The following is a 21,955-nucleotide window of genomic DNA, read 5'->3' as shown; positions in this document are numbered from 1 at the left end:
TGGCTGCTTCGCCTAAAGCTCGGCCAGCATTGGTTCACTCGCCTGTCGCTCGGATATAGCTCTGCTCCCAGCGGGAGCTTGGACCTGAAACCGGACAGCTAAAAGAGATTCTCTCTGAGAATACCTCTGACCCCTGATGGCCTGCCGGAAGTTAGGCAGTGGACCGTAGGTAGCCAGGCCCTTTCTGGGCCAGAATTCTGACTCCTGGACACCTCCACCCGCACCGGGGCAGACTTGTAAGCCGCAAAAATCATAGGTACAGAGATTTGGTGAGAGCACCACCAGACCTGAAGTATTTGAAACCTAAAATGAATTCAGTTTGATTTTCTATTGAATTTATGACCTTGAAAAGCAAGCTGCTTCTCTTCTTTTGTCTCAGTTTCCTGCTTATATAGGAACTCTGGCGTTTTGGAACAAGGGCGGTTTTTGGTAAGTGACTCCAACTATGGGGCTAGAAATGGAGACTTCAGTCCAGAGATGTTGAGATGGAATTATCTGCGTGATAGCCCACCTATTCCTCTCATAATAGCTTTCATCCACAGCAAAATTCATCTCAGGACAGAAGTACCGATTTCCTATACCCAAGAGCTGTATCCCCAACCATTTAAAACTACCCTCACCCCATCCCCTAAACAGACTGTGTGTAGCCCAGGATGGCCCGATACTTACTATGTTGCCCAGGTTAGTCTTGAACCAAGGCAATCCTCCACCTCCTAGGTGCTTGAGTTTTAATTTTTAATTAATTAGCTTCATGTGTGAGGATGTTTTGTCTGCACACATATCTGTACACTACATATGTGTCTGGTGTTCAAGGAAGCCAGAAGAGGGCATTGGATCCTCTGGTACTGGAGTTACAGATTGCTGTTAGCCTCCTTGTGGGTGCTCAGAATTGAACCTGGGTCCTCTGGAAAAGCAGCCAGTGCTCTTAACCACTGAGGCATTTCTCCAGACTCCCTTGTACTGGGACGTATAGGTGTGCACCAGCACACCCAACTCCCAGCCCCTCTCCCTTTTTACTCAAGTATTTTATTTTTTACTTTTTTGAAGCAGGGTTTCATGTAGCCCAGTCTGGCCTTGAAAGATGAGTTTCTGGTTTCCCTGCCTCCACCTGCTGAAAACTGGGATTTATAAGTATTACCAAACCCCGTTTGTGGGCATCAAACTCAGAGTTGTGTGAATGTTAAGTGGGCACATCAGTTGAGTTACCCCGTGAACTATTTATTTTTGAATATTTTATTTTATTTCTTAAAATTATAGGTATGTATGTTTGGATGGGTATGTGTACATGGGTGCTTGGAATTGAAACCCAGTTCTCTGCAAGAGCAATACGTGCTCCTAACTGCTGAGCCATCTCTTCAAGGTCCTTTTCCACCTTTTAAATTTTGAGACAGATTTTTACTAAATTGCCTAGGATGGCTTTGAATGTATGATCCTCCTGCGTCAGCTTCTCCAGGAGCTGTGATTACGTGCCTGCACAACCAGGTCTTGCTATGAATATTACAAAAGATACAACTAAAGCCTAGAAGGGCTGGGCATTTAAACAAAGTTAAACAACGAGCTGCCAACAGAATCAGGATATAAATCTAGTTCTCCAGTATTCGCTGTTTTGCTATCTGCTCCAAATTCTATGTGCGTGTGAGGTCAGAAGGGTCCTTAGATACTGGGTCCCTTTCCGAAAACAGAGACTGCCCCCAAACACTGAAACCCAGCCACACACTGCTAGACCTAGCTTACAAGCAGTTAGAACAACGCACCCACCTCCCGCCCCCCAAAATCTGGCTCGCAAGCCCAGCACACGTGGGTGACACCCTCGCGGTTTGTTTTTTGCCCACACTCCGCCCCAGCTGGATATGTAAACGTTTGCTTCAAGCAATCACCGCAGGCTGGAGCCATATCTCTGTTGAGACCTTAATGAAGACTAGTGGTTCTGGAACCCAGCAGAGCATCTCTCACATCCCTGTACTTCCCCTGAGGGGGGCTGCAGATGCTGGCCAGTTGAGCCTCCTCAGCATTCCACAGTCTTCAAAGGGGAATCCGGCCACTTTAGGAACCCTAGACCAAGGAGACGCGGCTCACCGGAGCCCTTTCTCAACAGCACCGAGGCGGAAGCAAGGCGCCGAGGGAGTGCACTACAGGTTACGCACATCCGGGGGGGGGGGCTGACCCTGGGTCTATTTTCTGGTACTCGTGTGTGGGCCGGGTGAGAGTGCATGCCCTCTGGCAGGTATGCACCAGAGCGGGAGATCCGGATGGGAATGCAAGGCCGCAACGTTGATTTTGAGACAGGGATGGCCCTCTCCCTCGTTTTCAGGGGTGGAGAGAGGGCGCGCTTATTTGAGTCGTTGATAATGTGTTTGCGGATCTGGGATGGAGGCTGTGTCGAGGCTTGGAGATTTGGTTCCTTCCGGAGCTGGGTACTGGTGGACCCAGTTGCGTCAGGGATCTAGCAGAGCCGGATTTGTGTTCTGCCCGAGGTATTTTATACCTGAGTTACCGTGGGCGAGTTGCTTCCCTCTTCAGGAGCCCTGTCTGAGAGGATGTGGCAGTTAACAGCTTCTCAGCAAATCTCAGTTTGGACCTTACTTAGTTTGGAAGTAGAGGGGACCACAGATTTTAAGTTTTCAGATAACTTGTTTATGCTAACTTAAGCGTAACATTGTTCATTATGGGTTAAAATAGAGGCAACATTTCAGCTTCTAAACAATACGGAATGTCACAAGCAAAGCTTCCCGAGCACGGCAGTCTCTTGCCATCTGTTAGTGAGTCCCAAGGGTCTTCCAGGCCCCTGATAGTCGTTGGTCAAGGCACCGCTCTCCAGAAAGCTAGTGTTATTTATTTCTCCCACATTAGGAGCAAACTGGAAGTCAGAAACAACGGCTCGACTGCACTCACTCACACTGGGGTCTGACATAAGTCTAACCTACTCCCAAACCTACACCTTGACTGTTAACAGGGACAGAACCCTGCCAGTTCAATTTACCTATGCTAAAAATAACAAAACGTTACTGGCCAAGACAAGAAGGAATCAGATAGCTGGCTGGGGATATGAATATAGTCCAGGAGGCGACAGACTAAAAAGCACACCCTTTCCTGGCACATTTTGAGTCTTTTTCCACATCCTTCTTTAGGGTAGCAGAAACATCTGAGAAACAAAACAGTAGAGAACTGGAACCCATGACTGATTCTTCACCCAGCCCAGCCCAGGGATCACCCTGAGCCCCTACCTCAGTGCAGATAGCACAAGAGAGACTCAGGCGCTTGGAAGCCTTTCTCCAAGAATGAAGCTCTGGGGACAAATACTTTGGACCCTTCTATCTGTTCCCCGAGGAAGGAGGGGCTGGGCCTTCAACTCATGGAAGACTTATTCATCTCTGGCTGGGCCGTTGAGTGCCACAGGGATGGTTAATCACTGGACACGGGTCTTTGAGGAAAGAGGTATCCCAGAGGCCCGGGAATCCAGTGAGTACATCGTGGCTCATGTCCTCGGAGCCAAAACAGTTAAGTGTAATGTAAGGGAGGACAGGGAGAGGGAGGAGGGAACTCTCTGGGGAACAGATAGTGAAAGGGGGGTTGTTTTATTTTTTTTATTTTTTTTTGGTTTTAATTTTTGCCTCAATCAGGCTGCTTAATTGAGACGGGTGGGATTTTGCTGAACGTATGTTTCAGGCAGACATGTATTCATTCATCCAACAAACTACTGCAGTGTGTTCCAGGTACTGCGGGGTTCCAGGATGATTAAGTGGCTAGTGTTGAGTTGACAGACATTGTCCATACAAACCTGGGTGTGTGTCCCTAGACCACGGGAGCCAGCTACTCACATTCACCATGGGAACAGTTTCAGAGCCTGAAACCAGCACTTTGGACCAAGCCACTGACCCCTCAACAACTGGAATGCATCCAGGAGCTATGTGGCCGTAGATTACAGAGGTAAGCACCCATGGACCGATCCGAGGACTCTACAGAGATCCATCCTTCACCAGTTCCACCAAATTATGGCCAGGGAGGAGTAAAGTGTCTAAGGACGAGGGATCTGTTGGGGTCAGGAGGTAGGAGAAGAGGGACTGGTGTTGTAAATTGAAAGAAGGGAAAGCCTAGTCTGATTGTCCTAGGGTACTGCAGTCAGGACCCTGCTGAATAGCCTTAGCTACATTAGTCCTCAGTTGAGCTCTGGACTTATTCATCCTGGTCCTGGTCCTGATGACTCCCTGGATCCTCCTCCTGCAGGATGCCGGTGCAGTATATCCTTGGGGAGTGGGACTTTCAGGGGCTCAGTCTGAAGATGGTACCCCCAGTGTTCATCCCTCGGCCAGAGACAGAAGTGAGTATCTCACTAGGACAGGATGAAGATGAGAAAAAGGTTCAAGGCACCCATCTTGCTCCAGACTTCCTCCAGGGGGCGCTCGGGCCCCATGGCTGCCATTCACAGCACCTTTCACACATAAGTCTTCTTGCTGGCTAGGTTGACTGAGCCATGATTGAGGATCCTTCTTGCCCCCTCCCTTTGACTCTCTTTAAATTCCAAGCCTCCGCCCCAGCCTCAGTGACCAGAAGTGACAGAGAATGGTTCAGGTAGTGCTCAACTTACTGTGCTCATTAGGAGCTATCCTATGGGCCCGTGGCACACTCAACCCATGGGAAATAAGTGGCCTTCAGCAACTTAGAGGGCATGGGGGAAATAGGAGGGGCTCTGCTGGAGGCCTGGCATAAGCAGTGTGGCCTTACAGGTGATTGCTGTCTACTCTGGACTCAGATAATGGACTGTCAGGCCATGCTGTCTGTGACTCGGTGGTCTGGTCAGGTCATTGCTTGTGTCAGTCCCTCAGATGACTAGAACTGGTGGTTGTGTGGCCCATGCGTGCTGCCCCTTGGGGACACACCCTGATCTTTGAGAGATGTTTTTCTGTTTTTCTGTTTTTCTTGGATTTCCCCTGACTTTGTTGATGGCAGAGCTGAAAGCTGGAAAGTAGACTCTGGGGTGAAGTGGGGTTGCATGAGGGGATGCTGAGAAAAATCAGAGGGCACTAGACTCTGAAAAGATTGATTTCTGGAAAGATATCCTGGCTCCTAAACATTCGTGGGAAAAGTCTGTCCCCTTCCACCTTTACTGGGCGTGGCCTTTGAGCTGCCTGCATTTCATCCTTTTAATCTCCATCCCTTGATCGTGAACCCTCTGATCGTGAACCCTCTCAGTGAAGCACTGAGAGATGGCTCAGTGCTTAAGAGCACTGACTTCTCTACCAAAGGACCCAGGTTCAATTCTCAGAACCCACACAGTGGTTTACGACCATTTCTAACTACAGTCCCATAGGATCCAATGCCCTCTTTGGCCTTTCTAGGTACTGCATGCACATACATACAGGCAAGATACTATATACACATTAAAAAAAACAAAACCAAAAAACCAAATCTGTTGATCACCTGGTTTACCCCCTTACCATGTGGCAGGCCTGGGAGAAGTCACAGGGTTGTCAAGGAAGGGGACCCACAGGCAGCTCCTGAACTTTCTGACTCTATCCTATTTAGAACTGGCATGACCTAGGCCAAGGACAGATACTCCAAGCATGATGTGGCCTGTCATCTTCAGGCTTTTAGGGGATTGCCCGGTGGCTTCTTCCAAATATGTGACCACTGGCCAGAAGATCACTTGCCATCCTCGGATACTGTTAAGGTTCAGAACATTGAGGGACAGCTATCATGGTGGCCTTTGCATCCCCTTGGAACTGACCTGGTGTCTGCTGTGTGTTTTTGGATTCTGAGTGTGGGGTGTGAGCTTTCAGCTCCTGTGTGACCCACCCACTTGAAGTGGGCCTGGGCCAGGAAGGCAGCTTTGCTGCCGGAGGAGGGAGGAGGGAGGATGCTGTGGTTGGCTGGGAGGCCAGGTCTGCCTCACTGTACAGACATTTCTGAGAACTCATCAGGTTTGCCCCCAGGGGAAGCCACATCAGACAGGAGTGCTTTACTAAGAAATCAAGAGGACGTGGCCTGTGGTAGGGAGTGGAGAGAAGGGACGCAGGGGAGTGGGGTCACAGAGTCTGGAGTTTCTGTCCATCAAAGGGCGGTTTTTGATGGTGGGTGTGAAAGTCTGAAGTGCAGAATCGCAAGTGGCTTGTGGCCTGATGAGTTTGGTTTTCCCTAGGAGGTGAGAGGTTGGTGAGGCCTCCGGTGTGGCGGTATATACAGTGGGAAGCCTGAGGTCCGGGTCGGAGCCATTCCATCTCCATCTGGTGCTGTGTGACTGTGTGGCCTGGGAGAGGCTCAGTGCTGTAACTGTTTTAGGGAGTCAGCCCAGCAGGGATAGAATCCTAGCACAGGGTGTGCATGCCCTTGTATCCTGCTGAGGCTGCAGGGCCACCTCTGTAGGAACTGTGCAGTCCTATTTGGAGCAGTGGCCCCAGGGAAAGCCACCAACTGCCCATTCCCTGTCTCTGTCCTATATTTCTCTCCTGTCATACCATGTTTTTAATTCTTGCTGGATTCAGTTGGAACAGATGACCTGGGTCTGTGGCTAGCTGGGCTCAGAGCCAACAGCTTTAGGTAGAGGAAAGGTCTTCACTGCATAAGAAAGAACTTTCTAGACTTCCTGGATGTGGTCTCAACATAGCTAGTTCCCACACAGTCACCAGATGGTCCTCCAATGAAGTGAGCTTTCCATGGTCTGTGGTAAAAGGAAAGAAAGAAGCCACTGTCTGTCAGCCTCACACCCTGCCCCAGCTGGCCATTTACATAGATGGTGTGTGTGTGTGTCTGAGGTCAGGGATGCCTCTGTGAGGTGGCTAGCCAGTGTGGGCTGGCTGAGGGGTCATCCTCCAGCCAGAGTGGGCCATTTGTGGCCAGGAAACCCGTAGAAACTTACACCCCTAACACAGGCTGTCATTTTTCTGCCTTTCAGCCTGCTGCCTGTCCCACAGCCTCTCAGTCACAGCCCTAGATTACAAGTTCTTCACTGATCATAAGCCCAGCTTGCTGCACACATCCAAGTGTTTCTCCACTCCTGGCACAGGACTGAACCAAGTTTTCTCTCCCGTGGCACTAGCTCTTCAGTACCAAAGGGACCTGACACAGGGAGGGCTGGTCCAGCTCTTCAGCTTCTGTCTGCCTGGGACTTGTTTCCTTTGGTGTGAATGAGCATCGCCACTGAGATTGGGGCCCTAGAAGGACGAATGCTTTTTGGGGACTCAACTTTCAAAGGAAAGCAGGCTTGGGTGACCTGGTACTATTTGCTCCCCTAGACCTGGCTGACGGGTCAACCCCAAGATCTTCTCATGATTTAATGTGGCAAGAGAGGCAAACCTAGATCTTCATACGGGTTAGAGATCCTTGGGTTATAGAGAGGCAACTGGTCTGACAGAAATGAAGATGCTCTGAAGAGACAGATGTGTCCCTCATTCCATCACACTATTGAAACGGGACCCCAAAGAAGTAGGAATGTCCAGAGAAATCGCATGCACTAGTAAGAGGGAGAGCGTGTCTCCCACCGAGAGAGACACCACAGTTCTCACCTGAGAGCATGAGAAGACTAAAACCCAGATGTCAGAGGGTCAGTGTGGGCAGGCCCATGCCATAGCCTGGACCGCTCCGATGCGCACATCCTTGCTTGATCTCACTTCAGGACTCTGAAGACAGGCGTGAAGGGTTTGCGGATCTCTCTGTCCTTCCTCTCAGTGTGGCCATGTTGAATAAATCTCCTTTCTTCCATCTCCCACCACCCCCATCTACTTTTAACCTGGCTCTTTTTGTTGGCTTATTGAGGATGGGTGTCTAAGTCTGATTTGGGGCACAGTTTGTAACCTCCAGGTCTGATAACAGACACCTCACAGGGGCTCACTTCTTCAAAGTGGATCTCACCTGCCGCTTTCCTCCCAGTTTCCTGAGCCTTGAAAGGGCCTCTGCTCATGTCCAGGGGGTTGTCTTTGAGAAGAGACCACGCTGCCCTCTCCCTGCTACATGCTTGGGTCCCCTACTGTTCTCTGGGTAAAAACATTTCAGCTGTGGGGCAGCAGCCACCTTCAGCCTTCACTCCCAGCTCCCCCAGTGCCGATGACCATGTACAGCCTGTGTGGGCAGTGGACCTCAAGCTCTCTGCATTCATGCTGATGGTGTTTAAAGTGTTCCCTTTGGATGTCCTGGGTACCATCCAGACAGGCTCTTACCACATGGTGCCCCATTACCATGTTCAGTTTGTGCCACAGCCACCTGCAAGACTTGGGCAGGGCTGTGTCCCTGCCCTACTAAGAATTGCTTGTCCTTTGGGCCTAGGAATCTCCTGGGAAATTTTCACCCTCAGCTCTGTGAGAAAGCTGAGGACACACCAGCCACCTCTGGTTTATTTCTATTTTCCCCCCATGGTACTGGGGTGCTACCCAGGGCCTCACACATCTAGGCAGTGCTCTACATCTGAATATAGTCTCAACTCCAAGCCCGGTTCTTGACCACTGTGAACCACAGTTCAGGCACCAGGTAGGGCCATGACCCTTGAGTGTTAGTGTCTATATGAGCCAGTGCTGAGGAACCAACAGGTTAATATAGGCTCTAGAAGCAGGGCCAGACCTAGGGAGACTGGGTGTCAAATAGGGCTCCCAGCATTTCTGTGAGTATAAAATGGGAAGATGTCTGGAAGGCACCGGTGGGGTGTATTGTGCATGTAGTTGCCGATGATAGATCAGGTCTGTGCTTCTGATTACTGCTTACTATGTTTCTAAGAGGAGTACTCAGTTGTGCAAACGTGTAAACTGAGGCACGGAGGGACAGAATGACCCACCCAGGGTCCCTGCTGATGTGAAGATCGTTTGGCTTTGACTCTCCCCCACCTGTCCTCAGTAGGAGCCCAACTGCTTGGACTTCCTTGTAGAGGCTCCTCAGGAGCTAAGATGATCAGCACCTGGTCTGATCGACCCTCTTCCTTCCAGGAACTGGTTGAATGGGTTTTAGAGGAAGTGGCCCAGAGGCCCCATGCAGTGAGAGCCCAGGATGGTCCCCTCATTCTGGAGGTGGGCTGTGGATCAGGAGCCATTACTCTCAGCCTGCTGAGCCAGCTCCCCAAGGTAGGCTGTCTCTGCATCCCTCTACCATGCCTTGAGCCATTGAGATGGTCCCTTCTGGTATTCTGTCCCCCACATCCCTCTGTAAGAAGCATCGAGGGAAAGTGGCCATATAAGGAAGTTGTGCCCAGCCCAGCCTGGTCACAGCCTCTAACTTCCATCCCTCTCCGTCTGGCTAGAGTCTAACCACAGGAAAACTTTGTTATGTATTCCTTTCCAAGAGGGAGCTAGGGGAAGATTGTAGACAGGCATCTCCCAGAAATCCACCTCTCTTCCTTTGTTCTTGGGGCAGAGTCGAGTTGTTGCTGTGGATAAGGAAGAAGCTGCTGTTAGTCTGACCCATGAGAATGCTCAGAGGTACGTGGGCTGGACTGTCCAGAAGGCCAGCACTGGGGAGGTAGACTCTGGGACATGGACTTGACCTTTATTCTAGTACAAACCTACTAGTGTTTGACTTCACTCTCGAGGGAGAGACACAGTGAGGAAGCCTGACAGTGCAGTGGTCCCATGGGTTTGTGAGTGTGGACTGTGAGCCGTGGTTATGCTGATCCAAGAAGGGCTCCCTTTCCCTCCTGGTCCTTGTAGCCAAGGTTTGCATCCTATGCTCAGCACCATCTCCCCATCTCCAGGCTTCAGCTGCAGGACAGGATCCGGATCATCTGCCTTGATATAACCTCAGGTACATCCCCTGTACATCTTGGGGTGGGGTGCTGCTGGTGGTGAGACACTGCAGAAATGGGGTAAGGTAAGGGTTTCCCAATTATCAAACCTGTGGCTCATCTCACACCAGCCCTGCTGAGCCTGCTGCGGGCTGACAAGGTGCTGGTGTCTCCTTGGCTGACCCGACCCATGAAGGGACTAGCCATGGAGTCCAGCCTTTTTCTTCTTCTCCACTCTCCTCTCCTCTCCTCTCCTTTCTCCTTTCTCCTTTCTCCTTTCTTCTTTCTCCTTTCTTTTCTTGTCTGTCTTTCTTTTTATTTCATTTTTTTGTTTGTTTGTTTGTTTTTCAAGGCAGGGTTTCTCTGTGTAGCCCTGGCTGTCCTGGAACTCACTCTGTAGACCAGGCTGGCCTCGAACTCAGAAATCCACCTGCCTCTGCCTCCCAAGTGCTGGGATTAAAGGCGTGCGCCACCACTGCTCAACCACAAGCAATAAGGGATCTTCTGGGTCCCCTATGCCTGATAAATTTGACTAGGATTTATTTCCTGGGAAGAGGTAAACATGTTCAAAGCAAAGCAGTTGAGAGCCAAGTATGATGGCAGTGAGGATTCCTGTGAACTCAGGGTCTGTCTGGGGAACATGGTGACTTCTAGACCAGCATAGGATATAAATCAAATCATCCCGAAAAAAATCAAAATAAACAACAACAAGAAAGAAACTTTAGGACCAAAATGCACTTGTGGCCTCCTGCCCACATGGCCTGGATGAGGTGGTCCAGCAGCGCCCGGTCAGTGCAGGTCCAGCAGCATCCAGTCTGTGCAGGTTTTGCAGTGTCTTCAGGTTTCCAGCTCCAATTCTGTTTCTTTTGTTATCCATGGCGCCCCCAAGCGTTGTATGAGTGTTAGACACCTGCCTTAGAATCTGGTACAAGCGGGATCCAAAAGCAGCCATAAGGGGTTGTCTGAGGGCAGCAAGCCTGCCCTCCCTGTACATCCAGACTGTATTGGTTATAAAGCAGAGAATGGTAAGGCCAGGGGGCTGCAGAGCTGAGGAACCCTGCCTTTGCCTTTGCAATCAAGGAGGGCTCACTGGAGGTGGCACTTGAATTTGGCTTAATGAGGAGGCCTTGACAGGGAGGCGAGAGAACATGGACATTCTAGGTGAACAGCTACATGTCCAAACATGTCCACTCCGGCCAGCCTGCTAACTCCGGCTACTAATCCTCGAGTCTGGCTTATTAGGTCTAAAGAGAGATTTGAAGAGAGGGACTACCTAAGGGATAAGGTGGCAAGCGGAGCTGTCACCTTTCACACACTATGCATGTATCTTCCTCTTTGCCCACAGAGGGGTGCTGCACACACCTTTTGCCCTGGAGTCCCATGGACTTGGTGGTCAGCAACCCTCCCTACATCTTCCGCAAGGACATGGAACAGCTGGCTCCAGAGATCTACAGGTACAGGGTGGATGGGACAGCAGAGAGGCTCTAGCAGGATTGGTTGGGGTGGAGGCCCTTCTATCAGGAGAAGATGGTGCAGTATGGGACAGCAGAGTTGAGGAGCCTGCAGCCTTCCTGGGGAAGGTGTTACCTTTGTGCCCTGACCTCTGGAGGCCCCTAGCCTCTCAGAACCTCCGTTTCCCACTTTGAAAGAAGAGTGAGTGGTAGCGCTTGCGGGACCGTGGTGAGGACTTAGTGTTGGGCACAGTGAGGTCGATAGAAGGTGCTCACAGGGATGTGTCATTTTACACAAGACCAAGGCCTAGAGAGGGAAGACGCCCTGTTAAAGGCCCCACCAAGGCTCGGTGGGAAAGCCAGCACTGAAGCCTCCTCGGGCTGTGGAAAAGCCATCCTGTGTTCACATGGACAGAAAACCCAATGTAACCACCCCGTCTCTACCTAAGTGTAGGTGATCCGGGGTGGAGCTGGCTCCTCGTTCCCGGGCTCAGTCAGGATCAGCTTTAAATACCCTCAGATCGAGAACAGGAGCTGCCTTGTTGTGAGAGAGCCTCACTCTCTCCACTTTGTCAGTGGAGTCTCAGTTGGACTCCATCCAGCCCTGCTCTGTGGGGTGCTGTCTGCATGAGAGATGAGGGATCCAAAAGCTGCCGTCACATAGGAACCACTTGCTGAGGGACCCTCAGCTTACCTCTCAGAGGGCCCGTTGTAAAGGCCTGCCTGGCTTCTCAACACCTGACACACCCTACCCCAGCTGCACGCACACCTTCCACTGTTTTCCCATTCAGTTACGAAGATCTGGTGGCCCTGGATGGTGGTGACGAAGGCATGGACATCATCACCCACATCTTGACCTTGGCACCCCAGCTCTTGAATGCCTCTGGGTATGGAGACCAGCCTCCTCCCCCTCCATTGTGTAATCGACAAGCCTTGGCAGTCATTGTGCCCATGCCTCTTGCAGACCAGACAACCTGGAAGTACAGGTCCTGGCCCTGCCTCGTTGAGCTGACCCATTTCTTCTTCATGTAGAAGCATCTTCTTAGAAGTGGACCCAAGACACCCAGAGCTTGTCAGCAGTTGGCTTCAGAGCCATCCTGACCTGCACCTTAGTCTTGTGGGAGTCCGTGAAGACTTCTGTGGGAGGTAAGACCATTCTCGTAGCCGAATCACTTCTGTGTGCTCTCCCAGCCCCCACCAGGTCACGTGAGCATTCCTCAGAGCTTAGATACTCATCCTGTCTCCTCAGGCCCCGGTTCCTGCATGTCCAGAAGTCTGCACCATAGTGTGGCTACTCTGTGAACACCCGGCCAGGATTCTAGCCTGCTGGGTGGCTGGCTTACCCTGCGGGGAGTGCCGCCCAGGGGAAGGTGAACAGCGGTGTCCTGGGCCCCTAGCACGGCCATGGTCCTGTGATTCTCCATGATGGATGTTTCTAGGAGACTTGGAAACAAGGATGGAGTGTTCTTCCTGGGGCAGCAAAGAACAGAGATCCAAGAGCTGGGTTTCCAGCCTGCCCTGCCCCCTCTGTGTAGCAGGCTACTTGGTGTTCCTCTTGGTGAAATTGCTATAAAGATGTTGGGAAGGATGGCTAGTAAAGTTTTGAGAGAGCAATAAATGGTGAACCAGTATTTTGTTATTAACATTTATGGGCCCTCATTCCCCATGCAGGACTAGGCCTGAGAGCCTCTCCCTTCTGCAGCAAGTCAAGCTGACTGTGTGGTGTAAGGATACCAGGTGATAGGGATAGGGGATGGGGAGGCTCAGTCCTGGCCTTGGACACTGTAGGGCCTGCACAGAATAGCCCGCTCTGGTTAGTGTCATCCGAATGCTCCCACCTGGGAATGCCTACATTCTCTCCCTTGACTGGGCCTATGTAGGACTGTGAAAGGCAGCCTGGTTCCTGGTTGAGCTAAAGTTGGAAACCCCAGTGACCCTGAGGAACAGCAGGCATTTTGCCTGGTTCTCAGACTCTAGGCTCCAGACAGGAGGCCACAGCCCTCCATAGATTTGTGACTAGCAGTCATGTAAGGGCAACACCCCCAAACCCCTCCACAGAAGGCTCAAGACAGATCTCCATTTTAATAAGATACTTAAAGGCCTGAAGGCTTAGCCAATAAACTCCCCTTTTCCAGACACTTCTCCCTGCAAAAGGTATTTAACCTCAGGCCCGCCCTGAGAAGTGGGGTACGGTTTTACTCATCCACTTTCCGCCATGACAATAAACGCCTTCAAACCATGGACTGCCTCTTTTCACGGGGATGCGCCATGGGGAGCCATAGAGAAGCCTATGGAGCTGCATCTAATCTCCCAGACAAGCCTCTCTGTGCTCCCAGCCACAGTGACCACCAAGCCCAAGCTGAGCCAGCCACCCACAAGCCAAGAACTCTTTCCTCCCTGCAGGACCCAGCCAGGACTCTCCCCTCTTTTCCCCTTCAGCCCTGGGCTAGATCCATCCTAAGGGCCCCCACCCTGTTCTCAGCTCTTCCGCAGCATCCAGTGGTGCCTGGGTGCCCAAGAGCCTGAGAACCACACAACCCCAGCCTCCGTGCAGGCCTGGGGACCCACGAGCCACCTCCTCCTGTCCCTGGGACCTCAGACTGCACTCCCCTGTCCCCAGAGTGGTGTCCTACAGCTTCCCATAGCCCAACACCTGCTTTTGGGTAGCAGAGCAGACTTGGGACATCACAAACCCTGCAGGCCTAGGCTGAACGTGGAGGCCATATCTGAGGCTGAGGATGAGACTGAGGGTCTGTGACACGTCATCTTAGGGTTGTCTACCTACATTCATGTAAGCTTAGGTTTGAGGCAGCGGGGTAGAAGAAAAACCCACAGGACTTTGCTTTTACCGACCATCCTTTCCAAATGTGAACATTCAAATTTGGAGTCCGACTAACCCATGTATGTCTCCCTGGTTGGTGCACCCAACCAAGTCTGGGCACTGAATTGTGACCTTCACTCCAGCTCTGGGTAGATCCCCCAGCTTCCAGGAGACCCAAAGACCAGCCTGTCATCAGCTGCAATGGGAAGCCCGTCCAGATGGTGAGTGTGGACACAAGACTGATTCTGGGTGGTTCATAGGTGTGTTGGAGACTAAAGCAAGTCCATTCCACTTGGCTCTCCCCCCTGCCTCAGCATTTGCAAGAGCCTGACCTAAGGTACAACAGCCAGAGGCAGTGTGCTCTGATAGGCAACAGCTCTGCCGGAGCCAAGACAGCTGAGCTCCAGGGCGGAGTCCTGGCAGTTGGACCTCAAGAATCCATCTTCTGTGAGAAGTGAATGCTTCAAGCGTCCAGGGTCAGTGCAGGAAATAAGCTCATTCCATTCTGTTCTAGATCAGCAAAGTAGAACATGCTGGTGTCTGGATGCCCACAGAGGGGCCAAGGCTACCGTAAGGCCTGCCTAAAGTCCCACGATACTAGGTTGAGAAAGGAAGCTAGGTTCTTACCTTCTGGGAGTCTAGTTCTGGGCTCATGTAGTATGAGTGATGTCTGCTGCTGTGGTTGAGGGGTGTATCTGTGCCGTCAGAGATTACACTGAAGGTCTCAGAGCCCCAGGATATGGCCCTAGTGACCTACCCTATGTCCAACCCTAGATATGTGGCCCTTAAGCTGCCTCTGGTTTCCTTTGAATGAAGGAACCTGGTCTCTTGCTCATGACTGTTCCAGAAAGAACCTAGGAGGGTAAAGTCGGGTGCAACTAGAGTAAGGCTCCTCACCTCCTGAGCCTCCGCTGCCATTTAAACTTTGCTTGCCCAAGCCTGTATGAATATTGCCTCCTCTCTCTTGCCTTTGCCCTTTGGCTCTGGCTTTCTTCAGACGTCTCAGGCTGCTGCCCTGACCTCTCAGCAGTCTGTCACCCTCTATCCCTCACAGCGTGGTTACACTCAGTGCTGATTCCCTGTGGGTTTTCCCTCCTGGCCTCAGGCCTGTTTCTGAGGTAAGGCCATGGTCTGACACCCAAGAGAGAACAATGGTGGGGAGTGACAGTGGAGGAGCAGTTGGGGTCACTGGAGCAGGAGCCACCCTTGGGACAACTTCCTTCCCAGAAAAATGTGGGGCTTGACTCCCCTGGGATAAAAGTCCAAGCCAAGTAGAGTGGCCAGGCGGGCCTCCAGACTGTAGCTACCCGCTCCATTTGGCTAGACATTGCATAGCCACACTGGAGCCTTACCAACCCAGGTTTAGATTCGAGTCTGTCCCTTACCAGGGTGTGACCTTGGATAGACAACTTTGTTGTATTCAGCTTTGGACTCCAAACCTTCAGAACTGTAGAGGGCGGTGGTGAGATCTTCCTGGTGCATTGTGGGTGTTTCTGTTACCTTGAGGACAGACCAACAGGGAAGGTCCTGTAACCTGCTGGCTCAGCTCAGCACCAACATGAGGCAGGCTGAGATACTTCACTCAGCAAGGGAAAGATGGCAGGATTTCAGTCCTGAGCTCTGGTGATTGCCCTCTGGGGAAGGAGCTGCCAGGAGCAGCCTCCTCCTCCCCTCACTGGTTCTCCTTATTAGGGCCTGAGTACCTGAGGCCCAAGCCATGGCAGCCAGTGACTCCACTCTGGGAAAGCCAGGCTTCATACCGTCTTCCTCTTTCTCCTGATATTAGCCAGAAGCTCGGCACAAGTCTAGGAATCCTTCAAAGGCAGGAGGATTCAGTGCTCACCGCACCTTCCGGGCTCCATCCCTCCAGCAGGTAGAGAAATTGTCATCTTGCCTCACAGTTGGATGCTTTTTGTAGCTCCCTATGAGGTATTCTGTGGGGATTATTCAGCTACCTTATTAAAATGTGTCCCCAGCCTCAAATACACCCTTTTTAGCATGTCCATTTCTATGGACCCTGGGCATCTTCCCAGTCTCTGTTCTAAACCTTAACTGGATTCCCCAGGACCTAAGTATGGTCTCTGTGTCTTGCAGTGCTGTCTGAAGAGGCAAGGTGAAGACAGCTCTGGAAAAGGCCCCAGGATGCCCCCTCCCTGGCCCCATAAGTAAGGTGCTGTCAGGACAGAGGGTTCTACCACTTGCAAATCTGTGAACTGCCGGGCTGAAGTGGGAAGCCCTTTAATCCCTGTAGCCTGTCCTGTCCTCTCCCTATCCACCTTCAAATTCTTTCCTCCCCTGGACCTCTGCTACCCTGCAATACCCTCTCAGGAACAACTTCCCCCAGCCCTAGCAGGGCATCCATCCGGAGTAAGACTTTTGCCCACCAAAGCTAATTCATGCCGTACCTGCTAAATTCTAACATACCTGCTGTGACTCTCTTTCTCCTACCCATATCTCTGTCAGTGCCCCACCTAAATATCTGTCCCCTGAATTCAGAAATCTCCTGATCTCAGTCTGGGAACTCCTGTAAGACTGGCACATTCAGGTTCAGTAAATGTCTATCAATAAACTGACAGGATATCCATTTTCTAGACGTGAGGCTAGAACTTCCTGAGTGGCCCCCCCATCTGACCTAACAACCACACTCACATATTCCAGTCAGCAGAGAGAGGAAACTGTGAGGTCTGGCCTCCTGCCTGAGCCAGGCAGCTGTTCAAGCTGAGGCCTAATCTCTTTGAGGGCTCCAGTGCACCTGATCCCCATCCCGCGATCATGCCAGGAGAACAGGCTGTACTTGGCGGCGGCAGGAGCAGGCGCCAGATTTCCTGGAGCTCTTGGCCTTAAACAGCCCCTAGTCAAGGTGGTGACTAGGATGGTGGCCTGATCTCCCTTTATGAACCCTGCTCTGAACAAGACCCTGGGCTTGAGACTAACAAAGCAACCCTGGAGGTAATATAATGACAACCAAAGACACTGATGTCTTCATCCCCCAACCCAGAACTATTACCTTATATAGCACAAAGGACTTTGCAGATATGAGAAAAAGATAGTGTGTGTGGGGGTATGGGTGCGCATACTTATACACGGGGACCAGAGGTCTTAATCACCACCTGCTTGCCTGCTTGCTCCAGCCTAATGATTTATTTATTATTATATGTAAGTACACTGTAGCTGTCTTCAGACACACCAGAAGAGGACATCAGATCTCATTACAGATGGTGGTGAGCCACCATGTGGTTACTGGGATTTGAACTCAGGACCTCTGGAAGAGCAGTCAGTGTTCTTAACCACTGAGCCATCTCTCCAGTCCCCACCACCTTGTGTTTTGAGGCAGAGCCTTTCACTGACTTGGCCCTCACCAGTTACACAAGCCCCCAGGGCTCCTGCCTCCACGCAGCGCTGCGCCAGGGTTGCAGGTACATGCAGCCATGCCTAGCTTCCTGTGTGGGTGCTGGGGATCCTAGCTCATCCTCATGCTTGTCTTAGAGGCAGGCAATTCACCAGCTAATCCTTCTTCCCAGACTTGTAACTAAAGGTCTTGAGAAGGGGAAATTGTCCTGAGTTGCTCATAGCATGCAACGTGATCACAGGTGTCTGCAGGAGGGAGACAGTGGTGCAAGGAAACAGAAGTCAGTGTAGTGTGATTGTGGAGGTCAGTGTGTGTGAGCACAGGAGGAAGGAGCTGCGAGCCAAGGAATGCAAACTTCCCTGGGGCCTCAGGAAAGAATGTAGTCCTGCCCACACCTTCGTTTAAGCACTCTGTAATCAGTCGGTGTGGCGGTGTGTATTGTTTTTAAACATGCTATGATTTATATAACTTTATTTTATGTGCATTGGTGTGTGTGGGGGTGTCAGATCCCTTGAAACTGGAGTTACAGACAGGGGTGAGCTGCCATGTGGGTGCTGGGAATTGAACCCGGGTCCTCTGGAAGAACAGATGGTGCTCTTAAGCACTGAACCATCTCTTCAGCCCCGTGTGTATTGTTTTAAGTTTTAAAATCTGTGGTTATCTTTTACAGCAACTGCAGGGAACTAATACAGATGCTGATGCTCTTAGCCACTTTGTATTTTTTCTTTTTAATTTTTTTTTAAATTACACTCGTGTGTGTGTGTGTGTGTGTGTGTGTGTGCGCGCGCGTGCGCGCACGCGCGCATGCATCCATGCCACAACATGTTCAGAGATGTCAGCTTCTACTCTGTGGGATTAAACTCAGCTCCTCGGGCTTAGCCTTAAGTCTGTTTACTTAGAGTCGTCCTGGCGAGCCTGTCACTGTGTTCTTGTGAAAGCACTTGGGAGGCAGAGGCAGGTGGATTTCTGAGTTCAAGGCCAGCCTGGTCTACAAAGTGATTTCCAGGACAGCCAGGGCTATACAGAGAAACCCTGTCTCGAGAAGAAAAAAAAAAGAAAGAAAGAAAAGAAAATATGAAAATCCCTTACAAGGAGGGAATATTAGTTTGGCTCAGATTTTCAGCTCAGGGTCGGGTGTGTTACAGGCAGAGACATGGAGGAAAGCATCTCACCTCAAGGTGGCCAAGGATGAAAAGAGAGAAAAGGGTCCGTGGACAGTGCACACATGGCTAATCTAGGTTGTCAACTTGACACCCTGGGAGGAGGAACCCACAAGTGAAGAATCACACATGGCTAATCTAGGTTGTCAACTTGACACCCTGGGAGGAGGAACCCACAAGTGAAGAATCGTCTCCATCAGATTGGCCCACATTCCTATCTATGGGATATTTTCTTAATTGCTAATCGATGTCGGAGGGCCTGTCCACTGTGGGAAGTACCATCCCTAGGCAGGTTGACCTGGGATGCATTAGAATGGTAACTGAGTGTGAGCCTGAGAACAAACCAGTAAGCAATGTTCCACCGTGGTCTGTGTGCCAGTGTCTGTCTCAGGATTCTTACATGAACCTCTGCCCTGGCTTTCCCCAGGGATAGACTGTATCTGTAAGCTGAAACAAACTTTTCCTTTACAGTTGGAATTTTGATCAGTGTTTTATGTGAGGTCTACCTGGGTCCTGGTCCTGGTCCTGGTCCTGGCTTCTCATGGAGTCATGTGGTTGGCCTAGCACCACTGGAGTGTGAGGAAGGCACACTCTCTCCATATGTGCATGTCATTACTGTGAACTGGGCACAACAGCCTGAGATGAAGCAGGAAGCCTGACAACACCTCCATGCAGTGGATAGTTGGACTCTTTCCATTCACCCCAGCAGTCTTCGGCTTGGGGAGGACCCAGTCACCACTCTATCCTGGAATTGATAGACGGCATCCTGTTCCTGTCAGTTTCTCTTGGGTGGTTCTGTCCCTGAGGATCTTAGAGCATCCTGGCTCTCAAAGCTGGAGTAGCCAACTGGTACCTTTGGATCTTGTTCCTGGCCAGTCTGAGGCAGACACTACACTCAGGATGAGGACTAAGGGGCTGTGTGGAAGTTATCCCTCTTGGTCAAGGTGTGGCTGTCCTGAAGCCACAGTCTTAAACCAGGTGTCATATGAAGAGCGTCTGGAACTCCAGTGGCCGTTCTAGGTTTAAGAGAAGCTGAGGACAGAGTTCAGATCCCTGGGATAAAGAGGGCAGGTTGGACACAAATCCCCTTGATATACGTTGAATGAAGCCTTGGGGACTTGTTGGTACTAAAAAGAGTAAACTATAACAAGACTTGTATCTAATTCCAGATCTCCCCTCTTCCTAAGCAGAAGTCTACACAGCTGACTGGAAGAGTCTGAGGCTGCCATTGAAGCCCATCTGACCATCAGAGACTCAGGGATTGGCATAGCTATGTCCTGAGCCATCTTTTGCAGAACTCAGTGCTAAGAGCCACCTATTGGGCCGGGCCATGCCTTTAATCCCATTTTGAGGCCAGCCTGGTCTCCAGAGTGAGTTCCAGGACAGCCAGGGCTACACAGAGAAAACCTGTCTCGAAAAAACAAAATAAATAAATAATTAATTAAATAATTAATAATATTAGTAAGAGCCACCTGTCGGAACAGGAACAGAAGTTGCCAGAGCTGTCCCACATGGCTTCCCGCAAGCCTTCCCACAGCAGCTGCCTTAATCCTGCCATATGAAATTCAGAGAGTCAGGATCTCAGTCTCTGAAGCCAGGCTCCAGAGGGATGGCTAAACTCAAGGGTCTTACTTGAGTTCCATAGCACTTGACTCCTGGTTCAGTACTTTCTGCCTCCATTGTTTTCAAAGTCCTGTAGCCAATAGGAGGCTATCCTATGTTTATCTATACCACTTTGAGGGGGCGGTCAAAAGATCCTTTCTTTCACAGGGGTCACCTAAGTCCATTGGAAGACATAGATATTTATATTATAGTTCATAACAGTAGCAAAATTATAGTTATGAAATAGCAGTGAAAATAAATTTATGGTTGGGGTCACCATAACATGAGGAACTGTATTAAGGGGTCACAGCATTAGAAAGGTTGAGAACCACTGATGGAACTCTTATCTAGGAATTTTGATGCATAAAACCCTCTGGGCTAGGTTCATGAATCAGCACGGGGCACATTAGCTCAAATGTAGCACCAGGTATCTGGATTCCCACATCAGGGTCCTATCTGAAGCCCTGACAGTAGTGAGGAGAGCAGAACTCCTTCAGTAGACTAAGTGAGCGCTCCCACTCTGGAAGGGACTAGCTGTGTACCCTGAGCCCCGTTTTCTGGGTCTTGTGAGGTACTCTGTCTTAGTTAAGGTTTCAGTTGCTGTGCTAAAACACCATAATCAAACATAACTTGGGGAGGAAAGGGTTTATTTCAGCTTACAGATTCACTTCTTCATAGTCCATCCCTGAAGAAAGGGTGTTACAGGATATTTGAACCTGTTTCTAGTTAGGGTGTGGTTCAGCCCTTAACACTCACTTTTAATCCCTCTGGCTGGAATACAGACACACCCTTAGTACTCACTTTTAATCCCAAAAAAGCAAGGTAAAATTACTTTGTAGAAGGAAACACCCATGTTTGAAAGTGACTTCTAATTGAGTGGCAGACAAAGTGACAGATCTGAGAAAGATCTGACAGAAGAGGATATGCCCAACTCTCATGAGAAGAGAGAGGAAAGGAAGCTACTTGAGGGAGAGACTTACAGCCCAGGAAGGAGAGAATACAGTCCAGGATACAGGAGAGTGCATGGAGAGGGAGAGTAGAGCAGCCCAGAGAGGGAGAAGGAGGCAGTGTTACCAGAGAGTTTTACAGAGACAGGTTGAAGAAAGAACAAGGTAGACACAGGTGGAGATAGAACGAGCCAGAGAATGAGAAGGAGCCAGAAGATTAGAACAGATTGCTAGAGTTAGTTTGAGGCCAAGAAGAGCCATTCAAGAGAAAGCAGAGCGAGAAGTCGGCCTGGAGAGGAGCTTTGGAGCCAGAGGAGTTGAACCAGCCAGCCAGAGTTCAGCAACAGCTAGAAAGGATGAGCTTATTCTGCAGCAAGTCTCAGAGGCTGAAAACATTCTAGGCCTAGATAAGCTTGTACAGAGGCTAGACGCTTCTCAGACTAGGCCTAGGTTAGCAGACGGAGGCCGTAAGCCTCAGAGGCGACAATCACATCAGAAGAATAAAAGTTACTTTTACAGAAGGGCAGGTCAGGAATTCAAACAGGCCAGGCCCCTGGAGGCAGGAGCTGTCGCAAAGGAGTGGAATCTAAAATGACTGCTGGGCCTTATAACCAGGAATGTGAAGTAGAACGATTCTAAATCTTTTGGGCCTCATTTCTCCAGATAACTGCCTACCAGTCCTGTAGGTGGTCAGTAAAGGCTAATTTAGTTCAGAAAGCAAGACCAACAAAAGGAGGTTCCTTTGGTCTTGCTAGGAGTTTAAACTGAGCTAACTTTCTCTAGGGCCCAGCTGAGATGGCTTAAAGCACCCCTGGCCTTTGGAAAGCAGGTGGCTGATTTTCCAGGGCCTGGGTCTCCCTAGGGATTCTGCTTCTCAGAGCAGAGGCAGCCACTGGAGTGTCCTGATTTTGTCAGTTCTGCAGCCCTT

At 50.5% G+C, this 21,955-nt stretch overlaps 1 protein-coding gene across 11 annotated transcripts; it reads left to right on the top strand.

The window, feature by feature from the left end:
- Positions 1–67: 67 nt before the first annotated feature.
- Hemk1 (HemK methyltransferase 1, mitochondrial release factors N(5)-glutamine) lies at positions 68–12,779 on the top strand. 11 transcript variants are annotated; one of them, XM_029481931.2, is made up of 14 exons: positions 69–256; positions 380–429; positions 1,985–2,135; positions 2,312–2,474; positions 3,129–3,497; positions 3,797–3,927; positions 4,225–4,318; positions 8,907–9,041; positions 9,331–9,395; positions 9,668–9,717; positions 11,043–11,151; positions 11,940–12,035; positions 12,181–12,294; positions 12,398–12,779. In XM_029481931.2, the coding sequence occupies exons 5-14, from the start codon at positions 3,279–3,281 to the stop codon at positions 12,432–12,434; spliced, it is 1,050 nt and encodes a 349-aa protein (XP_029337791.1). In that variant the 5' UTR covers positions 69–256; positions 380–429; positions 1,985–2,135; positions 2,312–2,474; positions 3,129–3,278; the 3' UTR covers positions 12,435–12,779. The 11 variants fall into 11 exon arrangements, with proteins under 11 accessions (XP_029337793.1, XP_029337791.1, XP_021028778.1 ...); XM_021173119.3 differs by lacking the exon at positions 2,312–2,474; XM_029481932.2 differs by lacking the exon at positions 2,312–2,474 and having other exon boundaries at positions 1,845–2,135.
- Positions 12,780–21,955: the final 9,176 nt, after the last annotated feature.

This window comes from Mus caroli, unplaced genomic scaffold (genome assembly GCF_978045245.1).
Source record: "Mus caroli unplaced genomic scaffold, Mus_caroli_1 scaffold_11, whole genome shotgun sequence".
Lineage (NCBI taxonomy): Eukaryota > Metazoa > Chordata > Mammalia > Rodentia > Muridae > Mus > Mus caroli.
Note: the sequence above shows the minus strand (reverse complement) of the source record. Positions and strands in the feature narration are given on the sequence as shown.